Source organism: Phoxinus phoxinus, assembly GCF_949152265.1.
Source record: "Phoxinus phoxinus genome assembly, chromosome: 18".
NCBI classification, from domain to species: domain Eukaryota; kingdom Metazoa; phylum Chordata; class Actinopteri; order Cypriniformes; family Leuciscidae; genus Phoxinus; species Phoxinus phoxinus.
In genome coordinates, this window is record NC_136893.1 from 16,284,627 (window position 1) to 16,309,062 (window position 24,436).

The window sequence follows — 24,436 nt, forward strand, 5'->3', positions numbered from 1 at the left end:
ATCTGCGCATGGTTGTGAGCGCACAAGGACCAGGCCGCCCGGAAGTGGCCCGTGTGTGTGTGCGTGCGTGCGTGTGTGTGTATGTTTGTGTGTGGAGCATGTTGGAGTGATCGCCGTCGCTACCCGGTTTGTTTTTGTTCTCTAACAAAGTGTGAGTTACAGAGCAGTGGTCGGCTCATAAAGTGAAGGACGGGCAACGTCTTTGCGTCTTTGTTTGTATTTACATCAGCCTGATTTCTGTTTTAACTCCGCAAAATGGGTCCTGGTTAGGATTATTTTGGAAATAAAGAATCATTGAGTTTGTTGAGGCGAGCTGATGCGGCTCAGGGGAGATCGGCGGCCCGCAGCCGTGTTCGAAGCCTGGTGCTGAATTAAGCTAGAGTCGCTGCGGCTCCGCTAACGAAAGAAAGGACACGCCGTTGCGACTCGTCATTTCAGAACAGCAACGAAACAAAGTAAGATTTCAACTAAACAACTGCTGTCATATCAAAATATAGTAAAATGCCCTCACTTCTCTTGCTGGTATGCACACTTTTGACAATACCGCACAACCCGACCTTGCGGGAGAAGTGTTCAGGCTCAGTAGAAGCTAAGCGCGTGCGTGATTATCTGGGCAGTCGGCGCAGCGCGAGAGGCCTCGAGCCTCGGTTCCCTTTGACGGACATTTAGCTCGCTCTCCACACAACACGGCTAACCGGCATCTCCAACAACCAAACAACACAGTTAAGAATGTCACACTTCATATAAATTATATTTAGCAGCATTAGATCAAGGTTAACGTTAAGTGACAGTTTGTTGGTGAAATGTTTTGAGTTAAAGACAACTTGAGTGTGGAATATAATCGAACAGGCTAAGCTAGTCGGGTTAGCAGCGATCATTATGGGGGTTTAAGCTGCTTGCGTTTCCATGGATATCGTTTTCTCGTATGACAACTGAAATGGAAAACAAAAGGCATTATAGAAATTACTGAACTCAAAGATATCTTCTCTTTCACCAAATTTACCATATTGGGATAATGACATCGAAGTGTGAGGACACTGACAGTAACCGTTGTTGGTGGCTTGACGTTTAATGTTTTCTAATAAACATTCACTAATCAGTGTTCACTAATCAAATAGGTTTATTTGAACATTTGAGTGTCCGAGCACATAACGTTAGTGTTTTTTTTTTTAAAGAAGAGGTGCCTTTTCCTTTTTTATATTGCCAATCAAATTCGAATCAATAAACATGATTGTGACAATACATTATTCTCAGATCAAAATACACTTTGTTAACATATTCAACAAATAGGAAAATAGAAAATTTGATATAACTTATGTGGACAGAGTTTTCAATTTGTGACATTTGCAGTTGATAAAAAGGCAATAAATCACTATATAATTTAAATTCTCAGCATATTGTAAAATGTTTCAAGTCCTAATTATATTATATTGTAGCTTAAGAATCGTGATAATATCGTATGGTTGGGCCCCTGGTGATTCCCACCCCTACCACCTAACCCTTACATGCATGGCTGTTGTTTTTGTTTGCAGTCTCCCTCTGATTCTCTTCTGGGAGTGCTCTCACTTGAAACGCCGCCAAAATAGCTGGACCGGGCAGGAAACGGCCCAGCTCAGATCCAGATCCCTGTGGAAGCAGCTCCGGCAGCGGGAGCGAGGTAGGAGACGGCCGACCCATTAGCGGCAAGTGGCTGAAGATGGCCAGCAGCAGTACAGGACCCAGTGAATCGGGCCGGAGGCGAGGTCAGAGAGGACCTGACGATGCGGTCAGCACCAGCAAGAAGAAGCAGAAGGACAGAGTCAACCAGGAGAGCAAGGAGGCCAAGCGGGCAGCCTCAGCCAACAGCACAGAGACTAGGAAAGGTGAGGAGAGGACATGGTTTCTAAAGACTCAAATTAGGTCTGAATTTCTTTATCTCACTCAGGTCCTTTACCTCAATTCATTTAATCTTTTTCATTTGTCCTTTCGCCTGGCGTTAATTTTGGAACTCAAGCCATTGGTTGGGACCTAGACAGATATTTGAATCATTTGCTTGGGCAAAAATATAGTGTGGGATAATTGTTTTACTGCAGTGGTATCGAATGTAACATGAACTGATAGAAAGCGTCTGTGGTGCAGTGTCCTTTTGACTGTTCTAAAATGCAGTCTGGCCTGTTGCTAGAGGTTAAAGTCATTAAAGGTATAGTCCTTGTCCTGTTTTCCTTTGCAGAGCTGGGATGATTCCAATCTGTTGCGTAGTGTGGTAAACGGGGCACTGGGAAGTTAGCAGACATTAACCCTGTGAAACATACTGAACTTACGTAATTGTTCTGCTATGGTAGTCCCTATTGATTTAGCTCTGCCACTGTAGCTAGCCTATTGAATTGGTGGTTGTGTGGCATTAGACGCATGTTTTAGTTGGTATGTATGTTGTGAATCCAGTTTCATTTAGGCTGACATTTCTGATAATCATCTTATGGTAATTATCTTTGAACAAAACAAAGTGATAATGAAAGTTAAACTACAACAATAATGTTTATATAGGTATGTATAATTTTACATTGATGGCAGTTGTTAAATGAGCCTTATTTTCCCTGTTGGATGTTTATGTAAGTCCATAAGTAATAATTTGTTTGGTTAGTGATGGCTTTTCAATCATCAAAGTTATCATGTCCTTGGCATTCATGGAGAACCTTAATCTTAAAGTATATGGCGGAAGCTTCTTAGACTTTGTTGAATATACTTCAGTTGACCAGGCAAGAGATATATTTTTATTGCTGTATTACCGTTACAGATTGTTTTTTTGTTTAACTTTCAGATAACTGTAGTGCAGAACTGTTTTATTTCTACTTTTGACTCCATAAGTAAATTAGTACTGTTTAAATTGTGAACTACATAGTCATGATTTTGTTGTTGATTTGCGCTAATTATTAAGCTGCACAATTATGGAAACTTTTTTCTGCCACAGAATTTTTAAAAATACAACATTTTATTTTATTTTTATCTCACAATTCGGACTATTTTCTCTCAAAATTGCAAGTTTATATTCCGCAATTCTGAGAAAGTCAGCTCACATTTCTGACGCTTTCTCGCAATTGCTTGTTTTTTTCGTAAACAGGGAAACATTGATAACAATCCCAATATGTTCTACAATAAGTCCCCCCCCCGCCACTCTCATTCATAGATGTTATAAGTACAAGTCATAAATATTGTACTCCAAGAAGCTAAATGAGTATGTGACTGACTGCGTAATAGAACTATATATTACCTACATAATTATACATCTGTGCATCACATACATTTACACATCCCATTTACCCACACAACCACATTTATACTTAAACACCTGCATGGCCACACGTACTTGCATACTCATACCATATTCCTACATACTGTAACAGCCCACATAGCTCTATGTTCATACCCGTCAATGAAAAATGAGTTAACTAAGTGGGTAAGAATATATGAATGAGAGAAAATTGCAAATGACACTTAACTTCTATCTCTAAGGATAATACTTGTTCGCAATTGCATGTTTATCTCACCATTCTGACTTGTATAACACTTATATATAAACTCACAATTGTGAGAGGAAAAAATAAATAAATAAGTAAATTGTAAGCTAAAAGTCGCTATTACCTTTTTATTCAGTGGTGAAAACAAGCTTCTATGCACTTCTAACTTGAGAATTAATGTCTGATATTTAATAATACTTGTTGGCATGAAATGGGAATTTACACTCAGTTTTTTAAATGCATGTTAGTGATCTTGAAGGTTTCATCCATGCATATGATCCTAATCTCTTTTTTTGACCTTGTAAGTTAAAGTATTACAACTTGCCTTCTCTTAGATTGCATATGCCAGACTTCTCGAATCATTTAATTAGCATAAAACCTGTCTCTTTCTTAGTCAACTGCAAGATCGTATTCAGATCTGCCTCCATCCAATCAACAACTGATAGATAGAAAAGTTTTTTTTTTTTTTTATAACCGGTTCACTCGTATGTACTTCACAGAATCAAAACATTGACACTTAAATCTACTGGAAAAGTTTTCAGTTTACGATTACCATTGGTTATTGAGACACGTGACTACAGGTTTGACAAACATATATTAGTTTTTTTTTTTGTCTCAGTATGCCAGCCTGTGCCCTGTCTGCTGAGTGTTTTGCCTCTGCAGTGCTGTGCTGAAGTGTTGTAATCCAAGCCTGTGAGTCTCTGCTTCAGTAAAGAAGTGCTTTGTCAAGGTCAGTGGAGTGACTGCCCGGCACATACATGAGAAGACTTCACTCCTCCCTCATTGGCCTCTCTACATGCATTCGATATGGGTGCGCCATTGTCTCTCTCTCTTGTCGAAATGTCATGTTTCAGAGCACCATCCCTACACGAACAGCGGGAGAATCTATGGACAGATGAATCCTGTCATGTAAGGGAGGCTCATGGGACACTGGCAGAGTGGAGATGACATCACGTGGAATAGAAACCCGGCTGTGGGGCGTTGCGGCGTCTTCATGACCTTTTAGATCTGTGTGTCACAGTGAGAGAGAGTAAAGGGACGGGACTAGCTGTCACTTGACCCTGAAGCCTGATCCTTAGCGATAAACACGCTCTCTTTCTCGCTCTTTCCTGCTCTCTCTGACTTGCTGGCTCACACGTACCTATGTTAAACTCAACAGTGCAGTTTGAAATCGAAGGGAGTTGGGCTTTCTGCTATGACTGGCTATCAGATTGTGTAGCGTTATCATGAAATCAGGTTTGATTTTTGTTTTTAATTTGTAGCAACTCATTGTTTTCTCTGTACATAAATGTTCTTGCGTTTTCCCTCTGCTAATGGAATAATACTTTAAATTACAGTCAGGGTTTTCTTCTGTTATAGTAGTAGATCCAGCTTCACATGAATGTACATTTTTCTGTGTAGATTTGTTTCTGGACTGGAAGCAGAATGCATATGAGGTGATTGTGAGGCTGAACTGTGGAGATGCTGGGGTGCTAAGAGTAGAAGATATCGATTCTGCTTTTTCTGATTCCGCCTGCCACATCCGCTTGCCGGGTAAGGACAGTGTGTGTGCTTGTGGCCATCGTATTTGGTGCATGTTTGTCTTTTTTTGTTAGTGTGTGCTGTTTGTCTTTTTTTTTTTATGAGTGTAGTAATGTATACTACTATTCAGTAAGATTTTTTTTTTTTTTTTTTTTTTTCATTGAGGGAAATTAATACTTTTATTCAGCAAGGACTATTCAATTTATCAAAAGTGACTGTTGTAATGCTACAACAGATTTATATTTCAAATAAATGCTGCTCTTTTGAACTTTCTATTTATCAAATAATTCTGAAAAACAAAGTTTCCACAAAAATACTAAGCTGCACAACTGTTACATTAACATTAATAATAATAAGAAATATTTATTGAGCAGCAAAGCAGCATATTAGAATGATTTCTGAAGGATCGTGTGACACTGAAGATTGGAGCAATGAAGCTTTACATCACAGGAATAAATGACATTTTAAAATATATTAAAAATAAATTAAACAGTTAAATTAAACAGCCTAAGAGACTTCTTTCAAAAAACTCCTACCAAATCCAAACTTTTGAACAGTAGTATGTACTGTGATGTTTGTGTGTTCTCAGATGGCCGTGAATGGAGCTGTCATCTCCACGAAGAGATTGAAGCCTCCTGCAGTAAATTGCTTTATAAGGAGAAAACAAATGTTCTGCAGCTTGTCATGCACAAGAAGATCCCCCTCAACACCTGGCCCACCTTCGCTGTAAGAACACCTGCTCATTCTTTTTTGCTCTTTTTCTCTTGTTGACCATCTCCTTTTATTTTTATTTTTATTTTTTTACACTCCCACTAATCTAACCTATTTTTTTGTTGGGGAGATACAGCTGCCATTCCTTACAAAGAAATTCTGTACATTTTTAAAAACTAAACTTGACATCTAATGCAATTTCTTTATTAGTCTATTTAGACTTCCCTTTTGAGGGCGATTTCCTATTGGTCTGAAAGAGCAATGTCAGAACTGTGTGGCCATGCATTTGAGCATTCATGAATGTTTTCCTAGTCCGAGATCCCTCAGACAAGCTTTATTTATTCATGTTCCCCCATTAAACAGAACAAGAAAAAGACTGAAGCGGTGAACATCCTTACAGAGAATGGCAGCAACCACCAGCAGTCAACCACAGGGCGGTCTGAAAAATCTGGCGAAACCATTGAAAAAATGCCCCCAGTTACTTCTGCTGAGCAAAAACGGGGTAAACCCGACCGAGGGTTGAAACGAGGCATGAAAGGCAAACAGGTGGAGCTCACTGAGAGCACAGGCGTGAAGGCGGCAGAGATTAAATCAAGCGATAAAGAAGACCGGATTAATGAGCCCAGCGCAAAGCGCACCACACGACCCTCTAGAAACACAAAGGAGCCCCCTCTAGCTCCCTGCTCCTCGAAGGAGTCTCAATCCAAACAAGCGGTTAATGGCAAGACACAGACATCAGCTGTAAGCAGTGGTGCCTCTTCATCTAGCAATGCAAAAGACAACAGGGCTCAGGTGCAGGTCAAAGGTCAAGTATGCCAGGCATCGCAGGGAGAAAAAGGAGTGGACAGGAGGCCAAAAAGCAATGCTCAGGTGAGACTTCACCCGAAAATGAAAATAATCAGCAGGAAACAGAATGGTGGAAAGAGTCTGTCACATCCTGTGGTCCGTCTTTTGTGTTGTTTACAGGTGGAAGCAGATGAGAGCAAGATTGCTCCCTCCGTGTGTGAGCCGAAGGTGACGCAGCAGGAGAGTTCTTCTTCTCCCGTGCAAACAAGCTCTGAAAAAATAGCATCAGATGAGACAGAGGAAAAGAAGCCACAGGCTGATACGCAGATCCCTAAAATGCTTCCATCTCATGATTCAGGGTCTGGAGAGCCTCTTTCAACATCCTCAAAGAGAGAAGAGTCTCCTCAGAAGAGCTGCTCAGAGGAGAAGAGAGACAAGTCCAAGGAGGAGCCACATGGAGGGAACCATGAGGAGGATACAGGAGGTCAGTTAAGAACATTTGTAATATACCGTGACACCTAATTTTAAAATCTTACTGACCCAAAACCTTTTAACCTTTTTTTTTTATTCTCTTTCGTGACTGATATGTGCTAAGGTCCGGAGCCGATGGTGAACTTGAAGTTTGTGAAAAATGACTCGTATGAGAAAGGGACAGACCTGATGGTTGTTAACGTCTACTTGAAAGAAATTTGCCGGCAGACCTCCAGGGTGCTCTTCAGGGAACAAGACTTTACTCTTATCTTCCAGACCAGGTGAGAGATTCATCCGCACACATGAGTTTCCCCATGAGTAACTCTTAAGTTTCCATTAATTGTTGAAAATGTCCACAGTGATCCCAACTTTTTGCGCCTTCATCCGGATTGCGGACCAAACACTGTCTTTAAATGGCAGGTTAAACTCAGGTAAGATTGTCTGATGGGCATCCTGATCTCCGTCGATCCACTACTAGTCAAGAGTGCATTTCTGAGGGTTTCTTCATTGGTTCCATCTGCTGATGTTTCAGGAACCTAATCCAGCCAGATCAGTCCAGCTATGCCTTTACTCCGTCCCGAATCGACATCACCCTGAAGAAAAGACACAGTCAGCGCTGGGGGGGTCTGGAGGCCCCTGCCACACAAGGTCTGCTGCCTGGATTCTCTTTGCTTCTGAATGTCTTTTACAAACAAACGCACATGATTATGTCATGCACATGAATTTGTCTACATTTCATGATGTCTTACATCTCCATAGCAATAGCTGCCTGAACAGTGTTTCCATGACTAAAGGTCCGTTCACACCAAGGACGTTAACGATAAAGAGATAGTTCTAAAAATTGTTCTCAATATTAAAGAATAGCAGAGTTCACTCCACAGCTATAACGATATAGATAAACTATATCGTTGAGATCACTCTCTGGACGATTGTTTTCCCAGCTGTTGAACGATAAATCACTGACAGCCAATCAGAATCCATTCTAATTTAAAATGGCAGACGACATTGCGGAGAAGTTAATTGCAGAGGTCCAGAAAAATCCACCACTGTTTGACAAGTCAAGCGTTGTCAACAAGTCAAGTTTTGGAAAATAATCGTTCATACCCTCTGAATAAACGGTGAGAAGTATTACTTCAGGTATTCAGCGCTCGTTTCAACAACATTGTCTTGCTTTCTTTGAAGTTGCGATGAAAAAGACTAGGTGTTGTTTTTATTCCAATATATTGACTACGTCAGCTAAATTCACTGTTAGATTATTAGATCGATTACACTAGCTTAATTCAAAACATAGTATGCTGAGGAAATTGTACACACTTTGAAACGCCAGCGTGCGAGCTTAGAATAAACAGACCGTTATCGTTTGTTGGTGTGGATGCAAATAGAGTTATCGTTATCTTTATACAGGTGAAACTTGAATTTTTTTAATATTGTGTAATAGTTTCTTTATTTCAGTAATTCAACTTAAAAGGTGAAACTAATGTATTCTATAGAGTCATTACATGCAAAGTAATATATTTCAAGCCTTTATTTGTTATAATTTTGATGATTATGGCTTACAGCTTATGAAAACCCCAAATTCAAAATTAGCATATTGTGAAAAGGTTTTCATAGCTGTAAGCCATAATCATCAAAATTATAACAAATAAAGGTTTGAAATATCACACTTTGCATGTAATGAGTCTATATAATATGTTAGTTTAACCTCTTAAGTTGAATTACAGAAATAAATGAACTTTTGCACAGTATCTTTTATTGTGTACGTGTGAATTACGGCAAATCTTAGATATATAACCAATTACGACCAGGACTGGCGAGTTTGTGTCGAGAGACCTGCGAAAGACCAGGACCTCTAAGTGATATAGTCTCCTAAATCTAAGCAGATAAAATATAATCAGAGTTTAAAAGAGAATCCTCAAACGTTAAAATTATAATTTTGCCTACACGTAGTCCTTAAAGAGACTAAAAATGAAAGAATAGGCATTTGAAATCTAAAAAGAGAAACGGTGAACGTGTATTTTGTCAGCCCTGAACCAAAGACCTTTTCATAATCAAATGTATTGACACGAGAACGAACAGAGCAAGGGCCGGATAAAAATAATCTCCTTTTGAAAAAACAAATACTTTGACAACAAAGTTGTTCCAGAGACTCTTCAGAGACCAGAAATAATATTATTTACCTTATATGCTTTTAAATATAACATAATTGTATTATAACTATTATTATTATAACATAAAGGGCATTAATTGGAAAAGTGTGACATCAGTCCTTATAATTAGATTCTATTGGCCTGTTAACCAGTGCCAAAAGGCCAGAGGATGTGCTTTTATTTATTCTAATTTTTCAAGTAACACCTGTAGTTTTTGTTCTTGGTGTGAATGGCCCTTAAGGCTTAGCTAAATAAGAACAACTGGACCCATGATCTTTTCTGAGAGCTCTGATATGTGTAATAGGGAGCACACATGTTGTTATTATTACTGTGGAAAAGCTGGACTTTTTTTTTACATGCTGAAATGAGGGAACCAGTCAAGAAAAGGAATGTGACTACAGGGAGTGATCTAGTAACTCGATACGAGCGTGAGACTGGGTCAAGCCAAATGTGCCAGTGTGTTCTTGTCTTTATGCCAGGCTCCTGACCCACACTTCTCTACATAGCCTTCTCTCAAATTTAACCTCCACTTTAATATTGCGTTTTACTAGGGCTTTGCCAGTCCGATTATATATACATTGTTGTATAGTAATGCATTACAAAATGTATTGTATCATGAGGTGGTTTCCAATACCCAGCCAAACGTGTTACAAATTTAAGTTATAGTTATTCAGTTGCGGTTATGTTATAACAATATATACACTACTGTTCTGTTTGAGACAAAAGATTTTTATTTCAAATAAGTGCTGTTTTTTATTTCTATTCATATAAGAATCCTGAAAAAAATGCATCATTGTTTCCACAAATATATTAAGCAGTATAACTGTTTTTAACATTGATATTGATAAGAAATGATTGAAGCTATGACTATTAAATGCTAACCATAAGCTCCTTTGTCTATTGTCTGTTGTCTATTGTTTAAGGTGCAGTGGGGGGCGCCAAGGTTGCTGTGCCCTCCAGCCCTTCTACACTTGAGAAGAGTCAGCCAGGAAGCAGCCAGCATGCTCTTCCTGCTAAAGAAGAACCACGTGTGGGAGATGAGAAAGCCAAACCCCCTCGAGCCCCAGAGGACTCCGGCCTGGATGCCGTGGCCCCTCGCTCAGTCCAAGAACAAATGTCCCTCAAACAGGAACCAACTGTTGTAACGGTACTATAGCAGACAATAAAGAATGTGTCATCATGTTCATGTCACATATGATAATCTAGTGGACCATAACTGGTCTCAAGCCTGTTACATATGACTTGTTTTTTCGTCTGTCCACAGCCCAAGCCCACCTGCATGGTGCAGCCCATGACTCACACTCCTCCTGCAGGCAGTGAGAGAGCTGAAGAAGTGGAGGAGAAGAAGGTGTGTCTCCCTGGCTTCACTGGACTGGTCAATCTGGGAAACACTTGCTTTATGAACAGTGTGATCCAGTCCCTCTCCAACACACGGGAGCTCAGGGATTATTTCCACGGTCAGTGGCATTTTCATTGATGAGAATTGATACTTTTCATATGGTTATGTATCTTACCCAGATATGTATTTTTGTGGTGTTTATTGTTTTCAGACCGGGGGTTTGAGTCAGAGATTAACTGTAATAACCCATTGGGCACGGGTGGACGACTTGCCATTGGCTTTGCTGTTCTACTTCGAGCGCTGTGGAAGGGCACTCATCATGCATTTCAACCCTCCAAATTAAAGGTATCCATGCAGAAGCAAAACTGTCCTGTTATACCACATCTTGTAGTTTTCCATATGTGATTGTTAAAAAAACCTATAATGACCGGGTGTTGTTTCATTCCTCTTCATAGGCTATAGTTGCCAGTAAGGCAAGTCAGTTTACAGGCTACGCGCAGCACGATGCTCAGGAGTTTATGGCTTTCTTGCTGGATGGGCTGCATGAGGACCTGAACCGCATTCAAGACAAACCATATACAGAGACCGTTGACTCAGACGGCCGTCAGGATGAAGTGAGTTCTTGATTTTTGTCTCGAAACATACACAACAATATTACCTGTAATGGTTTCAGTTGATTTTGGGAAGGGATTGCATACTTAGATTTGGAGCTGAGTGTGCAAATACCAGGAAAACAAGCAAATAATTGTTTTATTAAGTTTTACAATTGACAAATGTAAGCATTCTCATTAGTAACATCAAGCTTTAGTCTCTGCACTGTATCAAGTATGGTTACAAATCTGCTCAACGTTGTTCTTGTTTATTATTTGGCAGGTTGTTGCAGAAGAGGCATGGCAGAGGCATAAAATGAGGAACGATTCATTCATTGTTGACCTCTTTCAGGGCCAGTACAAGTCAAAGTTGGTGTGTCCAATGTGTTCTAAGGTAATGCATCAAGAGCAAAACGAGACCTATGATTAGGGTGACCAGATTTCTCATGGTGGAATAAGGAGAGGATGGACCAACACCCCCCCAGTTTAGGGCTTCTTTGTGTGTTAGGAAATGTTTATTAGTTTTGATGATGTTGGGCAGATGGTCCAGTATCGGTTTGCAGTATGGTTGTGTGAGTTTACTCATTTGTAATTTCTTTCTTCTTTTTTTTAGGTTTCCATAACCTTTGACCCCTTCCTGTACTTGCCTGTCCCTCTACCTCAGAAGCAGAAGGTGCTGACTGTTTTCTATTTCGCTAAAGAGCCTCACAAGAAACCAGTCAAGGTAAAAACAGCATAAAAACCGGAAGTTACTTAGCAAACCTGTGCATAAAGGGTTTAATCTTTTAATTTTTTATTTAGATGGGCAATCTCGTTTTATTAATATTTGATATAAAACATTTGCCCTTTGCCAACCGTTTGTGTAGTTTTTGGTCAGTGTGAGTAAAGAGAACTCGAGCACGACTGAAGTTCTGGATTCAATATCTCGCAGTGTGAGGACCAAACCAGAGAATCTGAGGCTGGCAGAGGTATGATGATTCTGTTCTGAACCCTTCATCTGCTCTTGTTTGATCCATGTCTTATGGCAAATTCTCTAGTGGCAAACATATTTTTTACTATATAATGCCCTAGGAACATGTAACGCATATTAATTTAAACGAGCAATATAAATAAACAGTTGTTATTTAATTACTAAATTATGATACATGTTTGTGTTCTAAAATATTTAGAGAGTTGATTTGGAAAATATGCTGGTGTGTATGGCTGCTTGATTATGGTCAAAATCATAATTATTTTTGTCAATATGGAAATCTTTATTAACACGATTAGTCATTGGAAACATCAATTATTTATAGATTTCTTTTTTCCTACAGTAGATGTTAGATACAGTAGAACACTGCCACATTCTAATGAAAACTCAATTTAGCTTAAATATTTCAATTTTTTTTCGAATATCGATTATATTTAGTTCATTAGTTCAATTATGTAAACATTAGTTCAGTTATTTAAAAATATAAGAGAACACCAGATTTTTAAATCAACAGTCCAAAAGAGGGCAGGGCACCATGATACAATGTTAATGATCAAAAGATTTAATCTGGGCTCCAGTGTTTATTTTCACATTGTTTATTAGTCATAAATTATTGACAAAAATTATGACTCATTTTTGTCTTTTAATGAAAATATCCTTTAAATTTTGTCAATAATTTGTTGTCTTGTTTATTAATGTTAGTCAATTTTACTCTGACTAAAATGCCATTGAATTCATGCTTGAGGAATGCTCAAGGAAATCCTTGACATTATTGATTGATTGGATTATTTTACTTTATAACTGTTCTTTCAGATTTTTCTTCTCCAAAAAACATTACTACCGGTACATTGTTAATATCTTGCTTGTCATTTTTGTCCACAGTAACATTGCAAAACAGAATGTGCCACAATATTAGTTTTTTCTTGATTGCCAGAATCTAAAAAAAAAATTATATTAATTACGACTTAATTATGTGACTTGTGATATTCCTAAATTTTGTACGTCATTTATAAGTCTCTATATTTTCTCTCAGGTGGTGAAGGGTAGGTTCCACAGAATCTTTTCACCATCTCAATCTTTAGACACTGTCTCGCCCAGTGACCTGCTCTTCTGCTTTGAGATGTTGTCTAAAGATCTCGCCAAAGAGAGGGTGGTGCTGCTGAAAGTCCAACAGGTACACACCATTTCCATGACTTATTTTCCCCTTAGGTTTTGTGGGTTTGTGTCAGCATTGTTGAAGTATTTGTTGTTGTTTTTCTTGCTATGATTTCATGTATTGATTGTGTCTTGGTATTAATCTTCAGAGACCTCAGGTTCCTAGCATCCCAATCACAAAGTGTGCTGGCTGCCTGAAGCCTCCTGCCTCTGACGACGAGAAGCTCAAGCGCTGTACTCGCTGTTACCGTGTTGGCTACTGCAATCAGTGAGTTTCCATCTGTTCATCAGAAGCATGTGTTGTACTGGCTCTGAGATCACGCTTAGGATTCAGAGACTATGTATTGGCTTAGTTGGTGGTAAGTTTCTTTCCTCTGATTACAGGGCCTGCCAGAAAAACCACTGGCTTAATCACAAGACCATGTGCCGGCCCAATGTGGAGAATATTGGACTGCCGTTTTTAATAACTGTGCCTGAGTCTAGGCTGACCTACACCCGTCTCACACAGCTTCTGGAAGGCTACTCTAGGTATAATTACAGTAGATTCAGAATTATTATTAAAACATTTTATGAAGTACTTTTAGCAAATAGATTAGAGTATGGTGACAAAATGAAAAACTAGGAAAAAGCAGCACTGTGTAACCCTTCATTTCTATGTGCAGGTACTCTGTCAATGTGTTCCAGCCACCTTTCCAGTCCGGTAGGACGTCCCCAGAGGCCAGCCTGCCCCGTGTTGACCTGACCTCCACGGCGAGCAGTGCCTCAGAGTTTCAACAGCAGGAGGATGAGCCGTCATCTGCAGGAGAAGCAGAAAACCTACTGGAGCAGGGTGATTCTGTCACAGTCCCGCACACAGAGACCGTGTCTACGCTCTCCGCAGCAGATGGGGACACCCTCTCCACACGCACCAGTGACTCGGGATGCTGTGAGCTTGCCACCAGCTCCCAAGATTCTTTGGTGGAGAAAGAAACATCATGTGAAAAGGCTATTAAACCGGAAGGTATGTTGGTCTAAAGCTCTTTGCTGAAGTCTTTGTTTGTTGTGGAGGAATAGTCCATGATTGTATGTTCATTGGTAGCTATAGTGACTGGGTATCAGCAGCCTTCAGCAGAGTCTGGAAGTGGAAGTGCGTCTCAATTCTACATCACCATTCTGGAAACAAACCAAAAGGAGGACAAAAAACTTGAGGACAAAGGTCAGTCAGAGGTTTTTGGATGGATGTGTTTTTTAAAATGCTTGTGTTAGAAAAGCATATCTTCATCATCCTGGCGCCACCTACAGGTGATGTGGTACTGGAGCTGCTTGATGACTGCACGCTGGAGCTGGTGTGGAAGAACAATGAGCGGCTGAAGGAATATGTACTGGTGCGCTCTAAAGAGCTGGAGTTTGATGAAGACCCGGGCTCTGCTACGGAGACATCCAGGGCAGGACACTTCACCTTAGAGCAGTGCCTGAACCTCTTTACCAAACCTGAGGTGCTGGCACCTGAAGAGGCATGGTACGGACATACACATCAATTTCAAACTCTTGAAGCATGAAGTGCAGTTAACAAGGTGTTTAATGTGCCCCATTATGCTTTTTCGGTTCGATTCTGAACTGCCGAAACGAGTCGTCAGCAATTCCAGTCTCACTTTCTGTTACAAACCTACATAGGTTTGTTACACATTTGCATAGTGCCAGCTTATATAGTCTTTTATAGTCTTCATTGGCTGCCTGCGAACAACATCTTCTTTGACCTGCCCTTAAGACATTCTATTTGTAGCTGAGACCTTGAAAAGTTACGTTCGTGTTATCGTCATTTCGAGAAGACGCTGTTTTCTGCACTAAGAAAGCAAATCCACTTTGCATGCACTTCCAAAGGATGAAGACTCGGGCTTGAATTGATACTGTAAAACCAACGCTATTGTTACTGTTTGTATCACTGTACAAGTGCTAAGGAAACCTCCAAAACCTAAAATTCAGATATATAATGGCCATTTCGTTTTAAATCAGACGCTGTTAACAGTAGACCAATCACAACAGATCTGACCAGTCAGAGCAGGATCTCAGAAAGGAGGGGTTTAGAGAGACTGGATCCATGATTGAGCCGTTTCAGACACTGAGAAAAGAGGCGATGCATCCAATGTCAAAAAAACATTTTCTCATATACATCGCAGCATGTAAACCTATTGTTGAAGAAACACAATTACCGTAGAAACCTTTAATATAGCATAATAGGGGCACTTTAAATGTCATCATCAATGTTATTGCCCTATTTAAATCTTCTTTTGTTGTGATTCAGGTACTGTCCTAAGTGTCAGCAACACAGAGAGGCCTCTAAACAGCTGCTGCTTTGGCGGCTTCCCAACGTGCTCATCATCCAGCTTAAGCGCTTCTCATTTAGGAGCTTCATATGGAGGGACAAGATTAATGATATGGTCGATTTCCCAGTCAGGTACACTCAGTCTCACAGACATTCACTAGCACAGGGGTTCAAAAGGTTTGGGTCTGTAAGATTTTTTTAAATGTTGTTGAAAAGTATTTTATGTTCACCCAGGCTATATTTATTTGATCAAAAATACAGTAAAACGGTAATATTACAATTTAAAATGTAGTTAATCTATGATGGCAAAGCTGAATTTTCAGCAGCCATTACTCAAGTCTTCAGTGTCACATTTTTCCTAACCCCAAACCAGTGTTATTTTAGTATGATTGAGATACTATTATAGTTTTTCTTAATATTTTGAGTTGGTTTATATTTATTTATTTATTTATTTATTTTTAATGAAAATTGCTATACAAATAAATTGGAATATGTTATGATTGGTTGAAACAAGTTAGTTAGTTTGATACAAATTAAAGGGCACCTATTATGACATTTAAAATGTTCCTAATGTTGTTTAGGGAGTCCCCAACAACAGTTTTACGTGCATGCAATGACAAAAAACACTTTTGTTTTCGTATAATATGCATTTATTTTTACCTGATTTGCTCACCGACTCCCAAATGAATCAAACGACTCGTTTTTCAAACCCCTCCTTTGCGCGACGCTAATCTGCGTTGATTGGTCAGATGACCCAGCAGTGTTTACATAGATAATACTTATTTTTAACACGGAGTACAATGATGCTTTTATCAATTAAATTGTATTATAATAATGATTATAGTCCACTGCTTTATAGTTTGTAGTAAAAAACGAAAAATAAGATAAATAATTGAATGTTATGTTAGCGAGCATAGCCCAGAGTTCATATTGTAAAAGCACAATCAGTCTTTGTTTGCATTAGCCCGATGCATAAACATAACGTTTTTACACAAAAAAAAATGGAGTTACGTTACTACGAGGTATTATTCTATTCTTTAGACAACTCCGAAAACAACGACAAACACTTCACATATCTCAATACAATTGCCATTGAAGACTTAGAAGCTAACGTTAGATGGTGCTTACACAACAGACAAAATAATTATTAAGCATGCTACATAAAATATAAAAGCAAAAATTATTAATAAAACTTACAGGTTGTGATACGGAGGAGGAAGCTGATGCAAATACACTTGGAACTGAACCTTCCTTCAATATCAGTCAATATCCTTCAGTTCAATCCAAGTTTGATTGCATTTAAAAAGCAATCGTCTTCAAAATGACGCGAACAAAGCACAAGGCTCGGACTATACTTCTGTGGTATAGTTGTATATATGAATTGTAGCCACTTAGTCTTCAAATGCTCCTCCTTGGGCAGATGAAAAAAGTTTGCTTTTGGGAGTCGCACTTCAGAACACAGCGTCTCGTCGCCATGATGTTTCCCTGCTGGCCTTGGAGAGCAATAAGTGGGCGTATCGTATTCAAATAACTTGACAAGTTGACGTCATCTAGTCAGAGAAAAAGCTTCGGTCTTCTAACGATTCATAAAAATGACTCAGAGTCGACTCTCACTTTTGAAAGACAATAACTTTATATACGGTGCACTTTCATATTTCAAACTTTGCAGGATGTTTTTGTTCACTTAGATCTATGTTACACACTACATGAAAGGTAAATTTCAAAATTCCATAATAGGTGCCCTTTAAGCATTTTTAAAATGCGTTAATGTTATTAATACTGTTAATTCATGTAACAGTATTACATGAATAATAATTACATGAGTAATCTCAGTTGTTAGAAATGAATCCTTATAGTTTAGGTGAAGTTTAAGGGTGGTATGAACTGTGACTGTCATTTAGCTGAATAGTTTTGCATTGGCAATATATTAGATGTTTCACCAAGATTTTTCTGTTCTCATCAGAAACTTGGACCTGAGTAAGTTCTGTATTGGTCATAAGGGTGACATCCAGCAGCCCCCTATCTATGACCTCTACGCTGTGATTAACCATTATGGCGGAATGATCGGAGGACACTACACGGCCTACGCTCGTCTTCCCAGTGACAAGAACAGCCAGCGCAGCGACGTTGGTACGCGTGAGCTCTTCTAGCTCAATAACATTTCACCAGCTGTGATATGAAACATCTCACTGTATGTCTTTTACTGTTTCAGGTTGGCGTTTGTTTGATGACAGCACAGTGACGACGGTGGAAGAGAGTCAGGTGGTGACACGTTACGCCTATGTGCTGTTCTACCGCCGCAGGAACTCTCCAGTGGAGAGGCCGTCTCACTTGCTGGGGCCCCTTGGCGCCGAATCCTCTGCTGCAACTGGTGGTGCTGCCAGTCAGGTGAGCTCAGCACCTTCTCATGTCACCGCAGCCCAATGGAAAAACATTTAATCTTAGTAGAGCGGCTATATACTTGTTCATTAAAGTTGCAAGGGATTGGGTAATGTTCCTTGTGGATTCTCATTTTTAAAAAAAAAGGCTATTTCTCCATTGGTAAAATTTTTTTAAATGAGGTATCTCTCAAAAATGCCCAGACAGCATCAGGGGCCAAATTCACAAAACATGTTATCTTACCACTAGTTCTCCTAAATAGAAGAGTTCATAAAGTATTTAGTTAAGAGATTTCTCTTAAAACCTATTCACAAAGCTGCTGACCAACTTTTACTAGGGAATAGAGAGAAGTCTTAAAGGGATAGTTCAGCCAAAAATTTAAATTAGCCCATGATTTACTCACCCTGAAGCCATCCTAGGTGTATATGACATTCTTCTTTCAGACGAATACAATCGGGGTTATATTTAAAAATGTCCTGGCTCTTCCAAGCTTTATAATGGGAGTGAATGGGTTTTTGTTTTTGGAAGTCCATCAAAACCGCATCCATCCCTGATAAAAGTGCTCCATGCGACTCTGGGGGGGGATTAATAAAGGCCTTCTGAAGTGAAGTGATGCGTTCATGTAAGAAAAAAATTCATATTCATATTTAAAACTTTATCGACCAAAATAACTAGCTTCTGGCAGACGGTTGTGACCAAGTCTACTTGCATCAAAAGAGTAACACTTGACGATGTAGGAGTAGCGTAAGCTTTGACGCCTCTCGCGCTTCAAACAAACAGGCCTGGGCAACCGCGTACATGTACAATGTCTTTGGCGGATTGCCAGCAACAGCCATTAGGATTGTTTGTGATTTTGGAGTGCTCTTGTCTTGACTACTAACGTTTCACAGATTTAGGATCTAGTTTTTTCGCTAAAATGCTTTGTGTACTATTAGAGCAAAAATTTAGGAGTCTTAAAATTAGGACTGACACGCCTATTATTTTTAAGAGTTTCTCCTAAATTGGCAAGCTAGGAGCTACTTTTAGCCTTAAGATGTTTTGTGAATATGGGCCCTAATGATTATGATTTAATTAGCGGTTTCATGAGGGATTATTTTCTCTCAGATGTCCTTGAGTACAATCACCTTATGATATCTTCAGAGTCCAGACTAATGGCGCTTTTCCACTGCATGGTACGGCACGGTACGGCTCACTTTTGGGGGGGTTTCCACTGTACTGCCTAGTACCTGGTACTTTTTTTTTTGTACCACCTCAGTAGAGGTTCCAGGCGAGCCATACTGATACTGAAATGTGACTCAGTCAGATTACTGATTGGTCGGAGAGAATCATCACCAGCGTCATTGGAATTGCGACACGAGACACCAAACCCGAACAAACAAACTTCTTTGTCTTGCAGTGGAAAAACATCCACATGCCAAGAATCAAGAGCTCCATTGATCCTGTGTTGTGCGTTTGTTTGTCGCGTTTGCGATGATGTCACTGCAGAAGAGGTGGCACAACTATAACTATCAGTCTATAATCCAACCCACTTTGAAGAGGTACTAAACTGCAGTGGAAAGTAGCAGTGCTGTGCCATGCAGTGGAAAAGCGCCATAATATGAGTGGATTTTGACGGATTGTGTTAGGATCGCATGAATTCTTTCTGATGTTAATTTTTGTGCATTTCAAAAAGTAAAAATATTCAGCAATGAAATTTAAACCTAGGTTTTAGCAATGTGTAAACGTTCGGTCAAAATGTAATTTGCTAAAAAGGTCCAATGACAATAGTGCAGTGATGTATGAAGCACCGTTCACACAAGTCACTTTCAACCAAGCAGCTTTCTGTTGGTCAGCACAGCAAATTTGCATGGGGACTTCTTCAGCCTCATGCGAAACTCCCAAACGCACAGATTCTTGTTGAAATAACTGGATTTCGCCTGTGAAATTTCGCAGCGCAACAGTAAATTTGACCACACCATAAGTTTCTTCACATCTTGCTCTCTGCTCAGTTGAACGCATGACTGACCGTCGCAAAACTTTGAGGTCAATTTGGTAACATCAGGCTCATGATTTATGAGGCACACATGATCCAAGTTAGTCCATCCTTAAAGTTTGAACTGATTGTTTATGGGTGCATCTTGGGAAACATTTAGCCTTTAATTTAGTAGATGCATCAGCTACAGGGTGTGTACCTTGATTAAAAAAAGCTGTGACCTTGAAAATTCTACTTCTGGAATCTACTCTTGCATGCTAATCTTCTTATTCATCCACCTGAGTGTGTGAGCGGCATATGAAACTGGAGCAGTGAGCTCTCTGAAAGTGTATTTGGTGTTCTACGGTGTAATGATGAGGCAAGGCCCTTTCCCAGAAGCTGACACAGGTTTCCGCCAATCGCAGGCGTCTCTGATATGGCAGGAACTGGAGGAGGATGAGGAGGGGCAGCGAGAGGCCTCTTTTCGGAGCCTGTTTCGCCCCGGTCTACGTGGAAGAAGAGCCAGGACTAGGCTGGAGGAAGAAGAAGAGGGCAGGAGAGGGCTTTCTCACCGCAGACGAGATGGCATCTCTGATTACTGTGACGGCGAACGCCTGAGATATTTCATCCTGGGCACTGTGGCTGCAGTCCTAGCATTGCTGTTCAACCTCATCTATCCTTTGTTATACTGGTCCAACTGGGCTTGATTTACTACTCACTGCAGCTGCAGACCCTCAGTACAAAGATTTGCACTTTAAACTGATTGTACTGTAGGTCATGAGTCTTTTTGATGGCAACTTTAATGTTTTTTTTTAGCTTGGGAGTCACACAGGCTGATATAGCCATGCCAGTCAGGATTTTTTATTTTTTGTCCCATTTCAGTTGTTTTACAGCATTGTACAGAATGTTTAAAAAAATACTCAGGAAAATACTAATAGCAGTTAAAAGATCTTTATTTGCTGCCTCCTTTTTAGCCAGATTTGAGATTTTATTTTAGCTGTATGACTAACCAATAATTTAAAACTTAGATTACAAATATTAAAAGGATAATCCAAAAATGAAAAATGTAATATATTTTTTTACCCTCATGTCATGCCAAACCTGAATGACTTCTTCTTCAGATCTCAAAAGAAGATTTTTTTTTTTTTTTGTCCAAACAGTGGAAGTCAATGGGAACTGAAACTGACATTATTCAAAATATCTGTGTTCAAACATGTTTGGAACAACATGAGGGTGAATATATTATGAAAGAATTTTCACTTTTGGATGAACTGACCTCAGTTCAGCATTGTGTATCAGCTTTGTTTTCAATATTTCAATTGAATTGCCTTTATAAACAGCAAGATGGTGGCATTTTAAAGTCAACATGAATTCAAAATAATTTACCGGTACTCTAGTTACCGTTGTGGCTTAATGATTAGAGCAGGGTTCCTCAAACTCGGTCCTGGAGGGCCACTGTCCTGCAGAGTTTAGCTCCAACACTGATCAAACACACCTTAACAAGCTAATCAATGTCTTCAGGATCACTAGAAACTCACAGCTAGGTGTGTTTGATCAGGGTTGGAGCTAAACTGTGCAGGACAGTGGCCCTCCAGGACCGAGTTTGAGGAACCCTGGGTTAGAGAGTCGGACCTGAAGGTCGTGGGTTCGATTCTCGACACCGGCAGGAAATGACTGAGCAAGGCACTTAACCGCTAATCGAATGCAAATGGCTGCACACTGCTCTGCGTGTGTGTCCGCGGTTTGCAGTGTGTGTGTGTGTGTGTTCACTACTCACTGCTCCTAATGTGTTTGCACTAACCTAGATGCAGAGGACAAATTCCAAGTATGGGTTACCATACTTGGCCTTCACATCACTTCACTTATTTACTCCATTTACTCTAATGCAATTTTCTGGTCTTATACATGAATGACCAGTACATACTATTCTCCAGGATTTTTTATATATATATATATATATATATATAAGAAAAAAAGAACAAAAAATATATACCATATATATATATGCTATATATTTTTTGTTCTTTTTTTCTTATATATATTAATTATTATTTTTCTGCTGATGAAAATAATGTTGGCCAATGGCTGGATAACGTTTTAGATTTTTTTTTGCATTACCGGTAATTCTGACCCCATTCTGTGTGTAACGCTAACAAACCAATCATTTCCAGCGGGTGAAATCAGATCCTGTCTTGCTTTGTTTCTTTTCCTTGTTTATGATGTCATCTAAAGGTAAAATGAGCTGTGTGCTAGTATTTCATGTTGACTTAAGGTTGGTGGAGTCATATTCTTTGTATTTTGGGGTAAATCTTGCTACTAATTTTTATGGTGTCATGTTCACTTTTGTTACATTTCTTTTAGTTAATTATTTTATTTATATAATTTACTAATTTTAACCACTAAATGAATTTCTTTTATTTAATTAATATTATTATTATTGCCAAAGTTTGTCAGTAGTCTGCCAAGAGGTTAGGATGTTTTATTTTTAAAAATAGGTTGACAGATTAGCGTTTTCTGAGTCAGCAAGGCAGGTCAACTCAGTACTGTACTTCTGTACACAACTAGGGAAACCAGTGAGTTTTTCTGTACTTTGATCAATTGATTCAAATCCTAGTCGCACATGTTGTAAATTGAGATGGGATCCAGATATTGTAAGATGAATGGTACTGCGGTTTGTGGGTAATGTGGCAGTTTCAACAGTCTCAGGGATGCTGGTGGGCTATGATCATTCATGTAGCCGTCCAAACTACAAAGCCTAAAGACATTTGGCTTCTGTGAATGCCTCAGCTCTGGACACCATGACCCAAAACAATACCATCAGATATTACCGTACCTCATTAAGGGTCACGGGTCATTGTCATCATGGGTGTTCCTGTTTGAAATGTGACTGGTTCTAATTTAAGGATAAATCTTTGATAAATGGCACAGGACTGCGTTATACATCATTTATGTATGTAATCATATTTAAGCAGTAATTGAATGTTTGGGTAAGTGATTTAAATATAATCTTAAAATGACAAAATGTTTGTTATTTATGATGCTGCACAAAATATCCCAGCAATAATTGAGACCACTAAATGCTGCTCAATTGTTATAGTGCCTGTACTACGCTCTTCACCACCAATAAATAATTCAAAATGACCCGGTCTTGAAATCACTGATCTTTTTGAATTAGCGGTTGGCATTCATGTACTCCGTTCAGACAATGCCTAAAGTTTCTCTCTATAACGGTGGTTTATTTTACAGGCTTCTAGCCAGACACTGTTTGGGACAGACCTGGACCCAGACGGACCCCCTCAGTTGAGCACGGAAGTGACCTCTGAGATGTATGCACACTCTGGAGAATGTGCCGCCCCGTCCTACAGCAGCATGGAAGAGGTGGATTGAAACTTGACCCAGTCAGGGAGACTTGCTTCCTCACAAATAAATAAATAGACTTTAATGGTCACAAGTGGAACTAGCATGGCAAAGGTGCTCAATTTCTTTTATTTACATTAGCAATGTGGAGGAAAAAAATGCTGGGTGTACATTTCCAACACACACTGTTTGGAAACATCCGGTTAAATGGCCTGAATGTTCAGATGATGTACAATAAGCTGATGCTTAAAATAAAGACTAATCCTCAAACACATTCACAAGGAATTTTGGAAGGTGCACACATTTAAATACAGTCATAAGAGGAATCGCACAGATCTGCAAGGTTTTTTTTTTTTTATGTACATGTAAACATTTTAACACCTTGAAATTATGCCATTCACAATGTCTCATGATAGGTGTCTAATACAATGTTTATCTTGCTTGTATTTACATGAGGTGTTACTTTGAAAGTCCATCAATGAGTGAGATCAACATGGCTTGTTTGGATGCACAGAAGAGTTTTTGTTTTCCTCACTGAAGTGTTGCCTGGACTGATCTGTTTCTCTGTAAAGAGTCTGGAAGTGTGTTGTAGGTGAAGTTTTAAGTATGGACCAGGACAAGGCAGATTGTTTGGAGGGTTTTTTTCTCTCTCTCTCACACTCTGGCCATTACCACACTTGATGTCCTGTTATTTCTTTTCTCAGACAATCCAGTGATTGAACATTTTCTATTTTCTTTTACGCCATGTAAGATCCTGTGGAAATGCAAAAGTTTGATTGGCTGAGATGCATGTTGACCTACAATAGCCCTAGTAATACGGTGTATCATATACCATCTCTTTTTTTCCTACGTTTTGAGTGGATTGTCTTGTTTCCCCATTCCTTGTTTTCGTATTGGACTGCATAGTAAGCGGGGACTGTGGGTTTGGTCGTAAGAATGCTGCTGTGAATAAAACAAATGGTTAATATAAATAAAAGCCTTTTTTGCGTAACAACCTTAGATGTAACAGCTGTACGTGCATATTCATTTGTCAAATTTCAGTTTTGCATGTAAGTTTGAAGTAAAATATTGTAATTAGCAAGTGAACATCATGAAAATCTCTTGAAAAAATAATTCATACTTCACTTTTGGTCAAATTGTGGTCAGAATTATTGGCCCTGTTGGTAAATATGAGCAAAGATGGCTGCGGAAATAAATTATGCATTGTTTCTCTTTTTGATCTTTCATTAAACAATTGAAAAGGTGGGGGTAGGAATCACACTC

At 39.3% G+C, this 24,436-nt stretch overlaps 1 protein-coding gene across 8 annotated transcripts; it reads left to right on the plus strand.

Annotated features, from left to right (window-relative positions):
- usp19 (ubiquitin specific peptidase 19) lies at positions 1 to 24,436 on the plus strand. Of its 8 annotated transcripts, none has more exons than XM_079587930.1 (26): positions 1 to 455; positions 1,533 to 1,862; positions 4,896 to 5,027; positions 5,605 to 5,741; positions 6,090 to 6,596; positions 6,693 to 6,996; positions 7,108 to 7,264; positions 7,343 to 7,414; positions 7,516 to 7,631; positions 10,060 to 10,277; positions 10,395 to 10,587; positions 10,681 to 10,814; positions 10,925 to 11,083; positions 11,343 to 11,453; positions 11,673 to 11,783; positions 11,926 to 12,027; positions 13,063 to 13,203; positions 13,334 to 13,452; positions 13,569 to 13,712; positions 13,847 to 14,184; positions 14,263 to 14,379; positions 14,466 to 14,682; positions 15,466 to 15,618; positions 17,450 to 17,616; positions 17,699 to 17,874; positions 23,063 to 24,436. In XM_079587930.1, the coding sequence occupies exons 2-26, from the start codon at positions 1,697 to 1,699 to the stop codon at positions 23,201 to 23,203; spliced, it is 4,332 nt and encodes a 1,443-aa protein (XP_079444056.1). In that variant the 5' UTR covers positions 1 to 455; positions 1,533 to 1,696; the 3' UTR covers positions 23,204 to 24,436. The 8 variants fall into 8 exon arrangements, with proteins under 8 accessions (XP_079444056.1, XP_079444054.1, XP_079444055.1 ...); XM_079587928.1 differs by lacking the exon at positions 23,063 to 24,436 and adding an exon at positions 20,242 to 20,726; XM_079587929.1 differs by having other exon boundaries at positions 41 to 455; positions 10,054 to 10,277.

Bases quoted from the DNA above. Each gene is read 5' to 3' on its own strand.
- usp19 (XM_079587927.1), top strand. From the start codon at position 1,697: ATGGCCAGCAGCAGTACAGGACCCAGTGAATCGGGCCGGAGGCGAGGT. The intron at 1,863-4,895 runs GTGAGGAGAGGA...TTTTCTGTGTAG, and splicing joins CAGCACAGAGACTAGGAAAG to ATTTGTTTCTGGACTGGAAG. The intron at 6,597-6,692 runs GTGAGACTTCAC...TGTTGTTTACAG, and splicing joins GGCCAAAAAGCAATGCTCAG to GTGGAAGCAGATGAGAGCAA.